The 14596-nt window shown below is 35.7% G+C and overlaps 1 protein-coding gene across 3 annotated transcripts in view; it reads left to right on the plus strand.

Moving 5' to 3' along the window:
- PTPN4 (protein tyrosine phosphatase non-receptor type 4) overlaps nucleotides 1-14596 on the plus strand; it is a 119716-nt gene that overhangs the window by 54470 nt on the left and 50650 nt on the right. For 2 of the 3 annotated variants that reach the window (XM_075512702.1, XM_075512703.1), the window contains exons 4-10: nucleotides 1737-1779; nucleotides 1877-1955; nucleotides 5918-5962; nucleotides 6213-6265; nucleotides 8527-8647; nucleotides 9752-9839; nucleotides 11033-11121. In XM_075512702.1, the coding sequence (XP_075368817.1) occupies nucleotides 1737-1779; nucleotides 1877-1955; nucleotides 5918-5962; nucleotides 6213-6265; nucleotides 8527-8647; nucleotides 9752-9839; nucleotides 11033-11121 (518 nt within the window). The remainder of the gene's footprint in view (nucleotides 1-1736; nucleotides 1780-1876; nucleotides 1956-5917; nucleotides 5963-6212; nucleotides 6266-8526; nucleotides 8648-9751; nucleotides 9840-11032; nucleotides 11122-14596) is intronic. The other variant, XM_075512701.1, reaches the window with a different exon arrangement.

Below are 14596 nucleotides of genomic sequence, written 5' to 3' on the forward strand. Positions count from 1 at the left end.
ATCCTGTCAACTTCAGCTTCTTTACAATATTAAGTGGTTTAACCTTCTGCAGTTTCCCAGAGAGAAAATCACCTTTTGCATTTGGATCCAATGCTATCACTTGAAAGCATGGATATTGCCTGTTAAATATGGTTAAAAAAAAGTTGTGCTTCTGTGGTTTGAGCTACGCTAGTACATACCAAATTGATCTTTACAACCAGAAGGGAATGTAAATGCAAGCTTTTCTGCTAGGCATTTCAATTTCAGGTTTTCCAGATTAACTGTAATCTTAAACAGTGCTCCCCCTGCTCTGCCCTCCTCCCAAAAAAAACCAACCAACCAACCAACCAAAAAAACCAACCCCCCCCCCCCCCCCCCCCCCAGGATTACCAGTCAGATCTGTCTCAGGATTATCAGATACATTGGATCATAACTCCTTGCTTAAAGGTACACAAGTATCTTTTACTGTGTTTTGAAAGATTCTTATGTAAAATTCATGTGTATCCCTGGCTGGAGAGTCCTTTCTTAAGCCTTTACATTTAGTCTTAAAAGTGAATTGATCCTGTGTGAGGTTTTTTTGAAATAATCAAACTCTTTAAGCTGTCTCTTTAGTTCCTCTTAAGTCATCTACTACAAGGATACAGCATTTGGATGTAGTCATCATTATTTGTTATTCCCAATAAATGAAATGACTCAGAACTAACTTCAAATCTATAGCGTGTGTCAGATAGCTCAGGTACCTCTGTGTGTTTGTTTCCTCCTCCCTTGCATGAAAAAAATAAGCCCTGTGATAAATGTGAGGTAGTTACATGCTGTATGGGGTTAGGTCTCTGTCACTTCATAGGAACTGTAGCCATATAACTGTTTCCTGAGGCTTGTGGGCTTGCATTGCAAGGCAGGATGAGGAATCGAACAGTATTTCTAACAAAGATAGATTTATGACTTAACTGAACTATGTTGGTATGTGCAGAGTCTGCTGGGTTGCTGGTGGGGAGTGTTTTAAACAACTTGTAGGGCTTTACAGTACAGTTTCAGAGAGAAGTATGGTTCTCTCTGAAATTTGCAGCTTTGATTTTTATAAAGATCTGTCTGTACTTCCCCCACAGCAGCGTTCTCCTGTAGAGTCGATCAAGATTGGGTGCTGTTTGGTAAAATTGTTCTGTAGTCCTTAATCCAGTAGGCTGAGTGCTGAGCCTCTGGTTTCCAAGATCCCAATTAGTGACTTACCAGAGGTGACACTCAGGCTGACAGTTTGAAAAGAATCTGTGAGCCAGTGGGATCACTCCCTGGATGTGTCAGACCTGCAAAATGCAGAGTCAAAAGTACTGGAACTAGTTTAAGCAAATGAACTTCTGGGTTGGGTAAATTCGCCTGCTTATAGCTCTTTGCTGCCACAGTTAGTTCACCTTAGATAATCAGTTTAAAGAGTAGCTGAATATTGTTAAATGCACCATAATTGAGTTCTAACCTCTCTCAGGCTCATGTGACAATCATAGAAACCAAGTCATAGTTGAGTTAGCACTGTAAGAGACAGATATCAGGACAGCAGAGGTTAATCTCAGGGAAAGAACAACAATAGCAACTGTGGATGATAATGTTGGTTTCTTTCCAGAATCAGTAAGAAGACTTTGTATGCCAGACATTTTGGTAAGAGACCTAGTAAAAAGTAATAGAAAAGCAAGTTACTTGATGTATAAGGCTATAATTTGTCCTTTTTTGCCTCTCTAAAGTTGGTGTTATAATTTGTCTTTTTCCAGAGGTGGTTGGATCCAAACAAACCTATCAGGAAACAATTAAAAAGTGAGTACATGTATGTATTTGGTCAATTGATATATCATTATTATGCTGTTTTTCCAGGGTACCCTGATTAATTAGAAATAACTTTTCTTGACTGTAGGAGGATCGCCTCACAGTTTGAACTTCAGAGTTAAGTTTTTTGTAAGTGACCCAAACAAGCTCCAAGAAGAATATACAAGGTAGGTCTAGCTAATTTATCAATAAAACATTTTTCTAGAAGGCTTATGTTTAACGGGAAAGCTATCATTAATTTTTTTTAAGGTATAACATGGAAATTTTCTTTTAACTCATTTTTGTGTCATCTGTGCAAGCTTCTAATTTTTGCCTAATAATTACAGATATGAACTATGCAGTTGCACCAAATCAATATAACAAAAAGCCTTTGTGAATAAATTTACAAACTTATATGCAAAGTGAAGTAACTACATGAAGAAAATACTACCAAGTAGAAACAGAAAAGGGAAAATAGAGAAGAGAGGAAAAACTTAATCCCACTATTCACCAATGAGTACAAATTTAATTTTATCCTTACTTGTGTTCTCCTTTGTGATTAAAAAATTCCTCAGCTTTCCGCATTTTTTCTTGACACACCTGCCCCCCCCCCCCCCCAGTTTTCTGCTTGGTACTAATAAAATTAATTTCTGTTTGTATGGTTGTACTCCTAGCTTGAAGCATGTAAGCTTTTTTTGATAGCAGTGTGTTGAAGTCTGTTGAAGAAAATGCTCAGTGTGAATCAAGATAGGAGGCTTGTGAGTTGCAATTAGTCCCTGAAGAAATGCCTCAAATTTTCAGTATTCTTAATTAGTTCTGGTCCTCTACATAACTGGCATGATTTGACAGATTGGAATTTTTGGATCTCAGCCATTCTGAAAACAGGTCAGCCTCATTGAAAAAAACCAATATCTGAATCATTAAGGATAGCTTTAGAAACGTAAGTACCAAAACTGTGAAAATTTGAGTCCACATTTGTTTATAATTTCTTTTGATTTGTCATGTTTTGGACAAAATTTTACACATCTACGCAGACAGAATTTACTAAAATGAGTCTCAGAGATCCTGGATCAGGCTTTGTTTTATTGAAATATTTACTCTGAGAAAATTTGGCAATTTACTATATCCAAATAATGAAAAATGTGTTATTTGAATTAAAGGACAATATGTAATATTCCTAAGGAGATTGAAAAAACAGTAAATGTTGATCAATATGAAGTAAACTGTAAAGAAAAGAGAGAACTGTTTACTTTAAATGTTATGCTGTAAATACAAAGCTATAAATACAGCATCCTTTTAGATGAGAAATAATGTATGATTGCTGTTTCTAGGTCAGCTCTGCCTTTTTAGCTAATAGGCCTAATTGCCCCTGAGAAAACTCACTTGTATTTGGAATTATTATAAAGAGAGAGTTATTATCAGTGGAGTTTTCTGGAGTGAAGTTAGGATGCCGTATCACAAATATGGGGTCCTTTCATGTAATCACTATTCGCCCCTTAAAAAAGAAAAGAAACAAAGCACAAACTTCTGACAATTCCAGCTCAAGCTGAGACTTTTCAAAGGTGCTCAGTTTTTATAAATTTCATGAAAAGAGGAATGAGTTGACATATGAGGCAGTATGAATAGACGTCAGGGAAAGGTTCAGTGCAATATCGTGTGTTATTAGACCTCTGTGAATTCGTGTGAGGGGGGCAGGTTATGAATGCCCCAGGTCAGGAAAGGTCAGCGGGAGCTCACCTTGTGTTGGAGAGTTTAGCTTTAGGAACTTGTCTCGGTAGGAAATGGAGCTTCATTAGTTCTGCTCATGGCAGAAAGACTTGCTTATTAACGTTGACTCCAGTTAGCAATAACTCTGTCTTACCCTTTGAGAGAAAGAGAGAGAGAGAGAGAGATAAGGAAGATGAAAACATTGTAATGCAATGCCACCTTCATTGTTTTAGCTGAATTTGTTGTGCAGGCTTTTTCAGTTCTACATTGCTAAAGCTTCTATTGATTTCCCATTTTGCTCAATAATATGCGAGGCTTCTGTTTTCAAACTGGGGTGGTTAGCTAACAAGCAATTAACGTCCCTGTTTGCTGAAAACACTGGACAGAAAATGAGCTCTGCTTGGTGTTCCTTAATCATGAGGTCCCTTAAGTACTATGGAATATTTCTAATAAAGCATTGCACCAAAGAAAGTAAAATAAAATGAAGGTGCAGCTGCACATACAGAGTGTTTTTGTCCCACATTTTTGCAGCTGTAAATGTTAACAGGAAAAATAGATTTGTTCCATATATTTGTGAAGAGATGCTCAAGCTAAGCATGTGAAGCATATCCTTTTAATATATAAAATTAACTTGTCATTTATTGCTTTTTTTAACAGGTAAAGAAATCTTGCTTTATCTGTCTGTCTTTTTGGTTTCAATATGCATTTTAAGGTGGAAAACAAAAAAGCCTGGCTAATGTTTCAGTTTTAACTTCTTGAGGTTAATACCTTAAACTAAGCTTCTTGCCATTTTGGTCAGTTAAAGAACCTCTAGGTGGTTTTGTAGGAGTTGAGCACATGGGCTAACATCTTTGCTTGTCAGTTTGCAAGTGTTTTTCCCTCATTTTCTTTCAAACATGGAATGTTTTACCTTTCCACTATATTTAGCTTGTAAATGATTGGATTTCTGTGTGTATGTTTGTAAAATGTTTGTGGAAGTCTTTAAAGTGGTAGTTAATCCACGTTCTGAAGACTACACAATTATGTGTAATATTATGTGTAATAAAGTGGTTTATTTTGTTTTTGATTTCTTAGTGCAAGTTAACGTTGGGAAGTATTTAATGTTTGGTTTCAGTCGAACTTGAACGAGGTGTTTTTGATAAGTAATTTTGATGAGTGTTTATCATGAATGGGTATGGCTGACTCTGCTTTTGAATCAGAACTACCAGAAGGAAACCAGATGATTCTTATAATAATAATAATAATAACGTAGGAGGTCCCAAAACAGAATAAATTTATAAGAAAGCAGGAATGATGTTTAAATTTTCCACTCAGTGAAACTTTTTTTTAAATAAAAAGGCATTAGAGCCTAAATTCTACAGCTGCTTTTATGCCCTGTTATAAGGCGTTTTTGCTGAAAGTTTAAGCTTGTGCTAACATCCTGCCATCTTAGTAAGTCTTGTTTGTTACCTGACTTCAATCTCTGTGTCAGTGGAGGTTTATAGCAGGTGTGATTTGCCACTTGATATAAACATTTATGCTTCTTTGAAATTGTCTGAAACCTTTGTGTGAAATATGAAGGAACTAAATTGAATGAACAAAACATTAATTCTGAGGCATTAACAAAAATATTTGGGTTTTGCTGGAGAAACAAGAGAAGTAATTTAGAGGTAAATGTTTGCAGTTTCAGGTTTGTTGGGGTTTTTAAGTTATAGTGTTTCTGATGCCACTGTTTGGTGGGAAATAGTTCTTGTTTTGAAGTGTTCATCTGTTCCTTTTGCTGTTTCCATCTCGTTCCTGACTTGAAAGAGTGGGCATGGGAAGACTAGATGAATTTCTAAAACAAGCTTTTCTCACATCATAATTAAAGAAAACTTCAGAAGTTCAAGGAAAGTCAGTTGGAAGGCGTTCGACATAATAGAATCCACAACTTTTATTTAAGAACGTAACTCCAAAATACTAAGAGTAATTATTTTAATTTAAATGAAAACAGAGTAATATCAAATACTCAATGAGAAGAAATTAATTTTATCTACCTGCAGTACAAATGATTCTTATTAAGGTACCTCCATACACATGCAAACTTCAACTTTTGGTTGCCCTATTGAATAGTTCTGTTGTTCACATTCATTCATCATGAAGGCACTTCTTTTTCCTTTTTTTAAACTTTAAGTTCAACATAAATACTGGAAAATAAAGCAGGTAGAATGTGAAATTTGCAGCCTTTTAGTGAAATATAATGTATAACTTCATAGCCTGTAACTAGTTTAATTTGCAAAGTTGTATTATTTTACTAATCACAGTTTTAATTTCTTTCCCATAGGAGTTTAAGAAATAGCATGCAAAATGTAAAGTTTTGGTTTTGCACTAACTGAAAGCAAAATGCATTAAATTGATGAAAAATGGTTAAATAATTTTTATTTTAATGATAGTTTTTTTTGTTTGTTTGTTTGTTTTAAATAAGGTACCAGTATTTTTTGCAAATTAAACAGGACATTCTTACTGGAAGGTAAGATGTTTTTGTTGTGTTAAACAGTAAATGCAACTTTGGTTGAGAAAAAGTTAATGGTGACGGATTTTACCTGCAAAAATAAAAATATTTAAAATAAATTACTGTTTATGTAAGTAGAAGTGTTAATAATAATTATCTGTCCAATTTGTGCATAGACTATGAAAGATTAGGCTTTTCAAAATAACCAAATTTCAATATGAAATATGTAATTTTATTTGTTTCTCATTTTAAAAACAAACCAAAACAGATTGCCCTGTCCTTATAATACTGCTGCTCTTCTGGCTTCCTATGCTGTTCAATGTAAGTATAATTAGTATTCATGTATATGTTAGTACTGAAATACGTAAAAAGCAATATTGATTAGTTTCTAAAGAATGTTTATTATAGCATTATATTGAGATGTTTGTGGACATGATGCTGTTTTTCTCATGATTAAGGAAATATGGTTGGTTGGTTTTTCTCCCCCAGCATGTTTTGCTGGATTAGATATGGAAAAACAATACTGGTAACGCTCTCTGCTTGAGACGCTCCCAATACTGGTAACGCTCGCTCTTTTGCTCTCTGCAACAAACCTCTTGTATTTCTCTGTATTCTGAAGTGTGGGTTTGGGCTTTTTTCTTGAGAATAATACTAAAGAATTCTTTAGACACTTAAAACATTTTTAATGTACCATACAGTGAACCTCCAAATAGGTGTGGAAAAGGGAATTCTGGTCATATCTGGCCAAAAAGTTCAATACCTGTGTTGTCAATTTTAAGCCATCCAGTGAATAGATAAGTCTTGAAGACTGGGATTTAGTCCTCTTCCTCTCTCCCCATTTTCCTTCATAAACTTAAATTGTTCAGTGGAAAAAAAAAAAAACAACCCAAACACAACAACCAACCAACCAAGAGACTGTTCAACACTTAGTTCTTGAAGTTTGTCAGAAATTCATTTTTTTTAAGCAATCCTGATATATCCATCTATATTCATGTGTTTTTCTGCTGTTAAAGACGCTTATATCTACATTTAGTACTATGTATACTTTGTACATATCGGAGAAATAGTGTCTGTGTTAATCTTTTCAGGGAAAAAAGGTATAGCAATGTTAATGTAATGTTTTATGCATAGTTTTGATAAGAGGTCACCTTTTTCCAGATCAGTCAATAGAGCAATTTCTCTTAAACAAAATTCTTAAACTCCAGCTACTTGGAAATAGATATGTACTGCAAGTGCTGTCATGTCTTAGGGATTTGCCTTAGAAGAGATGAAGTATTTGATAATGAAGCAGGCACTATGAAAAGTTCATAACATTTTAAGCTTTTAAGAATGCAATGTGTTTATTTTTCAAATATTGTAGAAGTGATGGGTATGCGCAGTGCATTGTAGTTACATTTATATATGAGCTGCCCTTAAATTCTTCACTGTGCAGACCTCTGTCCAATGATTTCCTGTGCATGCCTATTACTAAACTCTCTCTGGGTTTAGCACTTGGGACTCTTTATAAGCATAGGTAAATAGCAGACATAGATCTCAGACAGTCCTGTATTCGTTGTAGTAGATTTTAGCAAGGCATGCACTCTGTTATGAAACCTGGTCCCATTTTCCAATTTTTAAATTATTTAAAATAGGATCTGTTTCTGGCAATGCAAGTACCCCAGACTTCTTTCCTACCTTCCCTTCCCTTGCTTATCCTGCCGCTCCACGAGTGCCTAATCCCTCTTGTCAGTTCTTCCACGCCCCATAAAAGTGTCAGTAAGCCTGCCTAAGACCCCATGTCATGCTGTGGTTCTGTGAACTTTCCAGTTTTCACGTTATGTTACTTACCTGTCACTGTAGATCTGTTACATGGATTGCAAATTCTTAAAGCTGAATTTTTTTGGATTACAGTTAGAAAGCTTCAAAGCCTGTATTTTTAGCAAATGTTGTCGTTTGTTTTTTTTTTATTATTCTGACAATAAATGTGATTTTAATTTATTTGTTATAATTTTAAGAAGGCATTGGAAATTATGTAAATGCACGTTTTAGTAGTTTCAAGTAAAGTAGTTTCAATGTAGGTGTATGTATGTGTACTTTTTTCCATACATACAATTGAATGTGCAAAAAAATATTTTTCTAATGCTTCTGAATATATCTTGGTACAGAACAAGTTGGTGGTTTTTGCAGATCTTAATGAAGAAATAACAGTTGTAGTGTTAAAAAAAAAAAAATATATATATATAGTGTAATCACATGAAAGCAAGCAAAGGTAAAATAAAAAAAGAAAAAAATACCTTGGAGTATATTATTTAATGCTAGCCATTATGACAGCATTTATGAATTAATTTGTGTATTAAAAATTAAACACTTTATAAACTTCTTTCATAAGTACCTACTCAAAGCTCTCTTTAAATGATCTCCATGGTATTCGCTGAGAATGTGACTGTTTATTCAAAAGGAAAAAGGGGACTTCAAATGTCTTCTCTATTTTTGTTTGCTGTAGATCATAAAGTATGTGGGAGCAGACTCTTGTGAATTTGGGGGCATTGCACAATGCCAAGTACATCAGTGATAAACAATAACCTCTCTTTTTAATATTTTAGCCGAGCTGGGAGACTACAACCATTCAGAAAACTTGCCAGGCTACCTCTCAGACTATTCTTTCATCCCTAGCCAGCCTCAAGACTTTGAAAAAGAAATAGCAAAATTACATCAGCAGCACATGTAAGGATTTACAGCAGAAGATATTGACTTTGTCAAATCCTGACTGCTGGTGCTGTGCTATTATATAAAAAATAAGTATTTTGTCTTAAAGGTTTCTGGGGTTTTTTTGTTGTTTTCTTTTTTTTTAAGAGTACGTTTAATGGGATTTTTTTGTAGATTGTCTGTATAATAAGTACCATTGATTCTCTGCACAGATAGAATATCTATGACAGAATGACAGGGAAAATAAGTGGAAAAAATGAACATGTTAAAGGTACACTGAAAACAGTATTTGTGTGTATTACGTAGGATATTAACTTAGCAGGATATAATTTCTTTAAGAGTTTTTTTTCAGTCTTTGAGAATGCTCTGTGCATAAAGGCTTTGTTTTCATGGTGCTCTCACCAGTAAACAAGAGTTACTTTAGAAGTAACAATGTCCTTTTCTTCAATATCTGCTCTTTCCTGTGTGCAAGTCTGTGACCTTTTACTAAAGAGGAAAAGGCAATGAAGCAATGGAAAATATATATATTTTTTTTTTCCCAGTGTGTAGCGTTGTGGTACTTTTTCAGTGATGGTTCCTTGGTATTTTAGAACTTAAGTGCCTTTTGTTAGAGTTAAATTTAACAAAATGTAAGCTATGTTTACAAAAACATTTGCTTATTGGAGCATGTTGTTGGCTTTAGAAACTACTGAATGTTATGTTACATTTCAGTCAATGGCGTAGCAAATTCTATTAGGTAAAGAAATTAAAGTGAGTTGATGGTAATTTAAACTTTAAGGGTGAGCCTTGGAGAGAAATTGCTGTTATCAATACGGAATACAGGACTGCAAAAGAAATTTCCAGATTCTAGAGCTCCACAGACATTTAAATGATACAGTGCATTAGAAATAAAATATGTGCATTTGCAAGCTGTGTGCGGGCTCTTGTCAAGACTTCGTACATGTGGAAGCACAGGGGTTTTTTCTGTTAAAATTTTTGGGTTACAGTCTGTTTATGGTGAGAAAGAAAATTTAGCTTTCAGGGTGGGGTTAGAAGCAGTAAAATGAATGCAGATTTTTTGTTTTAGCTCACTGATGTGGGGGGTCATGTTAGAATGTTTCTGATTTAGCTTCTTTCTTTCAGAGGGTTGTCTCCTGCAGAAGCAGAGTTCAATTATCTCAATACAGCACGTACCTTAGAACTTTATGGAGTTGAATTGCACTATGCAAGGGTAAGTTTGGATGAACTAGTATTGTAAAGTAAAAACTGATTCCTCTGAGATTTACAGAAAAAGAAATATTTATTTTTAGTGAGCCTTCCTGGCTGCTGCTTACAAGAGAAAAAAATGAAAATAATATTATCTTATTAGGTGTCTAACTGTGATTTACCAATTTCAATAGACACTATTTCACTCTAGTGAGGGTATTTCTTAACTTAAATTTGGGCTTAGTTATATGTGTGTTATTCAGGTTGAGCCTTGTTGGCTTGAATACCAGTTCCGTTGGCTACTGGTGAATAAGAAAGATGTACTTGTTGAATGTGCTTTTGATATTCAAGGATCTGTCAGCTTTGAAAAGTACTTAATTTGGTTCCGATTAGAACCACATTATAAATCATTATCATTATATAATATGAACTTTTAATGTAAGGTGAGCGTACTATAATTTGATAGTGTCAGTTTTATCTGGTAAAGCAAGTAGCTCGAGGTCTTGACTCAAACGATCTTAACCTGTCAGTACAGTGCTACTGTTTGTGCAAAGCCTCTGAATATAATTATTTTTAGTAACTAAGACACCTGTTTTTTAAATATTTCTTGTCCTACTCCTTAAGGTTAGAGAAACTTGCAATAGAATTTGAAATGTACCCCACTTCACTGCTCTCTGTATCCTACTGTTGTTGCACACATATTGAGACACCTATAGCAGGTGTTTGATTAGAGTGGAAAGACATTTCAGGAAAAATGTACTATTTAAATATGCCTGCAATGTTGTTTGTTTTAGAATCTCTCCTCTCTGTATTCTGAGATTGCAGTTTCCTTTCAGGTAGGAATTTAAGTTGCTGGTTGCTTTTAGTGTAGCAAACGTCAAGCCAGTCTATTAGCGCTATTATTTGTAATAAATTGCTAGAATACTCTGTATTGTGTATTTCTTCAAAGCTGGTGGAAGACGAAGATCTAACTTAAGAAATTAAAATTCTGTGGTTGCTTATAAAGAACTCAAGCAAACATTTGGGCTTGTCCTAAATAGGAATGAATAATTTAGTTCTTACTTGTCTTATTAAAAAACATTTCCTTCCATGTTAATTGAGATCTGTTTTACTATGGTATTTGTGTATTTAGAGAGAGAGAGATATGAGAATGAATATATATGAGGTTTCAAAGATATTTATATTGTTCTTCAAGTAATTTTCTCTTCTCTTTTAAAGGATCAGAGTAACAATGAAATAATGATTGGAGTGATGTCAGGTGGAATACTAATTTTTAAGAACAGAGTACGAATTAACACATTTCAGTGGTAAGGACAGCTGTTTAAGCTACTGTTTTTGTTTGGTATTTCAAAACATGTTTTTACCGCTACCAGTGTCACACGCTTTAAAGAAGACTCAAACTTAGTTGCAGCAAATCAAGTTGAAATGATTTACCTCATGCTGTGCTATGGGTAATTTTATGATGGGGTTTTGTCGTGTTCTACATTCTGTGCTGTTAAATGATTGTTGTGCAAACTATAATGAATTTTAATACATTTTTTTTGTCAGGAGTTTGTAAGCTTACTTTATGTTTAATTAACTATATCACCAGGGCCAGTGTTATGGTGTAGCTCACAGCCTTTAAAGAGACCACTGAACTTAAAAATATTAACTTGGGGAGTGATTGCTCTTATCTGTTTTGTCACATATAATTTAATTGTGCTGTGTGTGTTAAAATTAATGTAAGTATGTCACTTGAGGATAACTGAGGTGGAGCATTCAGGATATTGTCATCTCTTCATCCACAGATAACTGTTTTCATTATAAGGATTAAAAAAGTGCATTTATTGCAGAAAATGCTATCATTTATTTCTCCTCAACTAAAATAGTTTTTAAAGCTGTTCTGTAAACATGGAGTTATTCTCATTAAATATGTTACTCTAGTTATCAGTCGTCTTGGGATCCTGTTCTTGTGTATTCATATAAGAAGGGGGAAGATCTAAGAGAAATCCTGTTCTGCACATAGTGCTCTACAGAAGTTATGTCACCTTCCCCAATGCTTTTTTTAGTTCCCTCAGAAGTAATTTTCCCTTGGTTTCCTTTGCCTGCTTGGAATCCATGTTGACAGCCTTTCTTATTACATATGTCGTTGAGTATGCTGTAACACCATTCTGAGTGGGCGAAGTCAGCCATATAAAATTATCATAATAGACATTAGTTTACCAGGCACAAAAGCTGTTCACTCTAGAAAAATGATGAAAAGTTTTGCATTTTCATTTGCTACTGATTTGTGTGCTTGGGCAGTGCGGCACTGGACTCTCCTAAAGTCCTTGGCTGGTCTGTCGTCTTCATATAAACAGATTAAATTGATTACCACAATTGAAACTGGAAAAACTTTTCTCTGAATTCAGACTCATACGGGCAGTTGAAATCCTTGGGTTTTTGTTGTTTTTTGTTAGCACAGGGTAAGATCCGTTACCTATAATCAGTGACCTGTTTTCACTTAGTAAGTTCCCTTGCAGAGATTCAAGATGTTAATCACAGTCTTGATCTTTCCTGCAACCCAATGAATTTCTGCGACATTCTGGTTTTCTGTGCTAAGCTTAGTCTCAAGCTTTGTAGGATGTTACGTAATTTGTGGTTTACCATGTTGAGAAACAGTGTGAATGGTCAAATTTTAGTAGATTTTCGGAGAAAGAGAAAAAGACAAGGCTGTGACGTAAGTGGTATCCACAGCCAGATACAATTGAACACGGTAAACATTTTGTCTGTAAGCATTCCAAGAAAGGTAAGCCTGAGGCAATTACGGAGCATGTACATTTTCAGTCTCCATGGTTAGTTGGGTAAATTAAAACTGGATCTTGCAATGGTAAGTCTGGTACTACTGTACTAGTCAGTCAGACCTGCCTTTATAATAGTGACACGTTCTAAGAAAGATATCCTTCATCTGGTGAGAGTTTTGAAGTTAGAGCCATTTCTGGGTTAAGGCTGCTTTATAAATGCAATGCTGTAATAATTAGGAAGGTTTTAATTCAGGCTGCTTTTACTGCTGGGTTTTTTTGGAAAAGCAGTAATAGTAGAAATAGGTTCTATAAAACACACTGGTAAATTACTGAGTACATACAATGTAAGTCATAATTAAGCTACATGTCCCTACTGGAAGCTAGAGGTTTCTGTGAGCTCTGCTTCATATTGTTTGCATGCCAGGGATGCTGATCTAAATTCTTAGTGTGGTTTTTGTGTGTGTGTAATTACCTAAACAGTTCTTCTTTGTATTCAACCATATCAGCTGACATCAGGGATATTAATTTCTTCCTGTGAAGACTATAGTACCAACATAATTGGTCTTTAAAAAAACCCAACCAAACAAACAAAAAAAACCCCCCTCCCGTCACATACACCATCCCCACCCCTCCCATTTTGTCCTATTACAGGCTTTCTTTTGCTATGAATAAGGATCTGAAATGTCAGTTCTCACAATATAGCTCAATAGCAGACCTATTACTTTTCCTTTTTATCCATAGTCATGCAGCTGCTCCAGTGACACCAGTCCTGGTAGTTCTACTTCTTGCTCCTGTGCAACTGGAGCTGTGTAATGTCTTCCCAGTGCTTTATGGCTACAGTGAAGGTTTAGGTACCCCTTTTTCAGTACTCCTGAGCTGAGCTTTGAGACAAGTAAGAGGGTAGACATGTATGTATGTGGGAAGAAATAAAGGTTTAACTGTATTGCTTAGAGAAGAATCAAGTAAAATGTCTTTGTCCTCTCCCACTTAATTTGATATTATATCTAAATTGCATATTGTGATCCTTATGGTCATGGGGAGAAATGAAACGGGAAGGAGACAAGGCAGGAATAAGGCAAAACAAAGGAGACTGCCTTTTATTCAGTGTGTCTTAACTTGATCTTCCTATATTGTGGGTAATTCCTCTTTTCCCCAAACTGTGCTACCAGGCACAGAGACGTGGGAATCCAGGGAGTAGGTCTCGCCCTTGAAGACCAAAGGAGAAGAGCATGGAGTACCTTAGCCTTTCCTTTGTTACTAGATCACCTGCTCAGCAGTGAAGACACACTTTCTTTTGCCTCTCTTTTGCAGTCGATGTACCCCGGAAAGCTTTGTTGCCTTTTGCATCCGTTGCCAGTTGCAACTGCAGTTGCGCTTTGGCTTTTCTAGTTTTATCCCTGAATGCCTAAATAGTACTTCTGTGTTCCTCCTTGGTCATCTGATCCTGCTTCCACATCCTGTACACTTCCTTTTGTGTTTGACCTCAGTCAGCAGTTCCGAGTTCATCCAAGTTGGCCTCCTCCCGTGCTTGCATGTTTTCTAGCACATCAGGATTGTTCTGGATTAAGAAGATTGTGCTTTCAGATTGGCCACCTCTCCGCAGTTCCTGTGCCTCAAAGGCAGCTTCAAGGGATTTTGCCTACCAGAGCTCTGGGCAAGCTGAATTTTCTTCTCCTGAACTTCAGGGTTTTTTAGTCTGCTGCATCCCTTCTCACTTCCCTCAGGATCTTTAGCTTCACTGTCTCGCAGCTGCTGGAGCCAAGTTTACCTTTGACTACTAAATCTGGACAATCCTTCCTTGTTTATGAGTTGTGCTGCCAGGAGCATCTTCCCTAACTGACAAGTCCAGAACCTGTGTCAAAGAAGTCTTGGTCAAGAAATTTGCTGGATTGCTTGTGTCCTGCCTTATCACCCTCCCGACAAGGGTCGGGGTGGTAAAGTCCTTAGTGAGAACCAAGACTTGATATCATGAGACTCCTTGCACATGTTTGAGTACAGTCTTCGCTTTAGACTAGGACTT

Source organism: Mycteria americana, chromosome 9 (assembly GCF_035582795.1).
Source record: "Mycteria americana isolate JAX WOST 10 ecotype Jacksonville Zoo and Gardens chromosome 9, USCA_MyAme_1.0, whole genome shotgun sequence".
In the NCBI taxonomy this organism is placed as follows: domain Eukaryota; kingdom Metazoa; phylum Chordata; class Aves; order Ciconiiformes; family Ciconiidae; genus Mycteria; species Mycteria americana.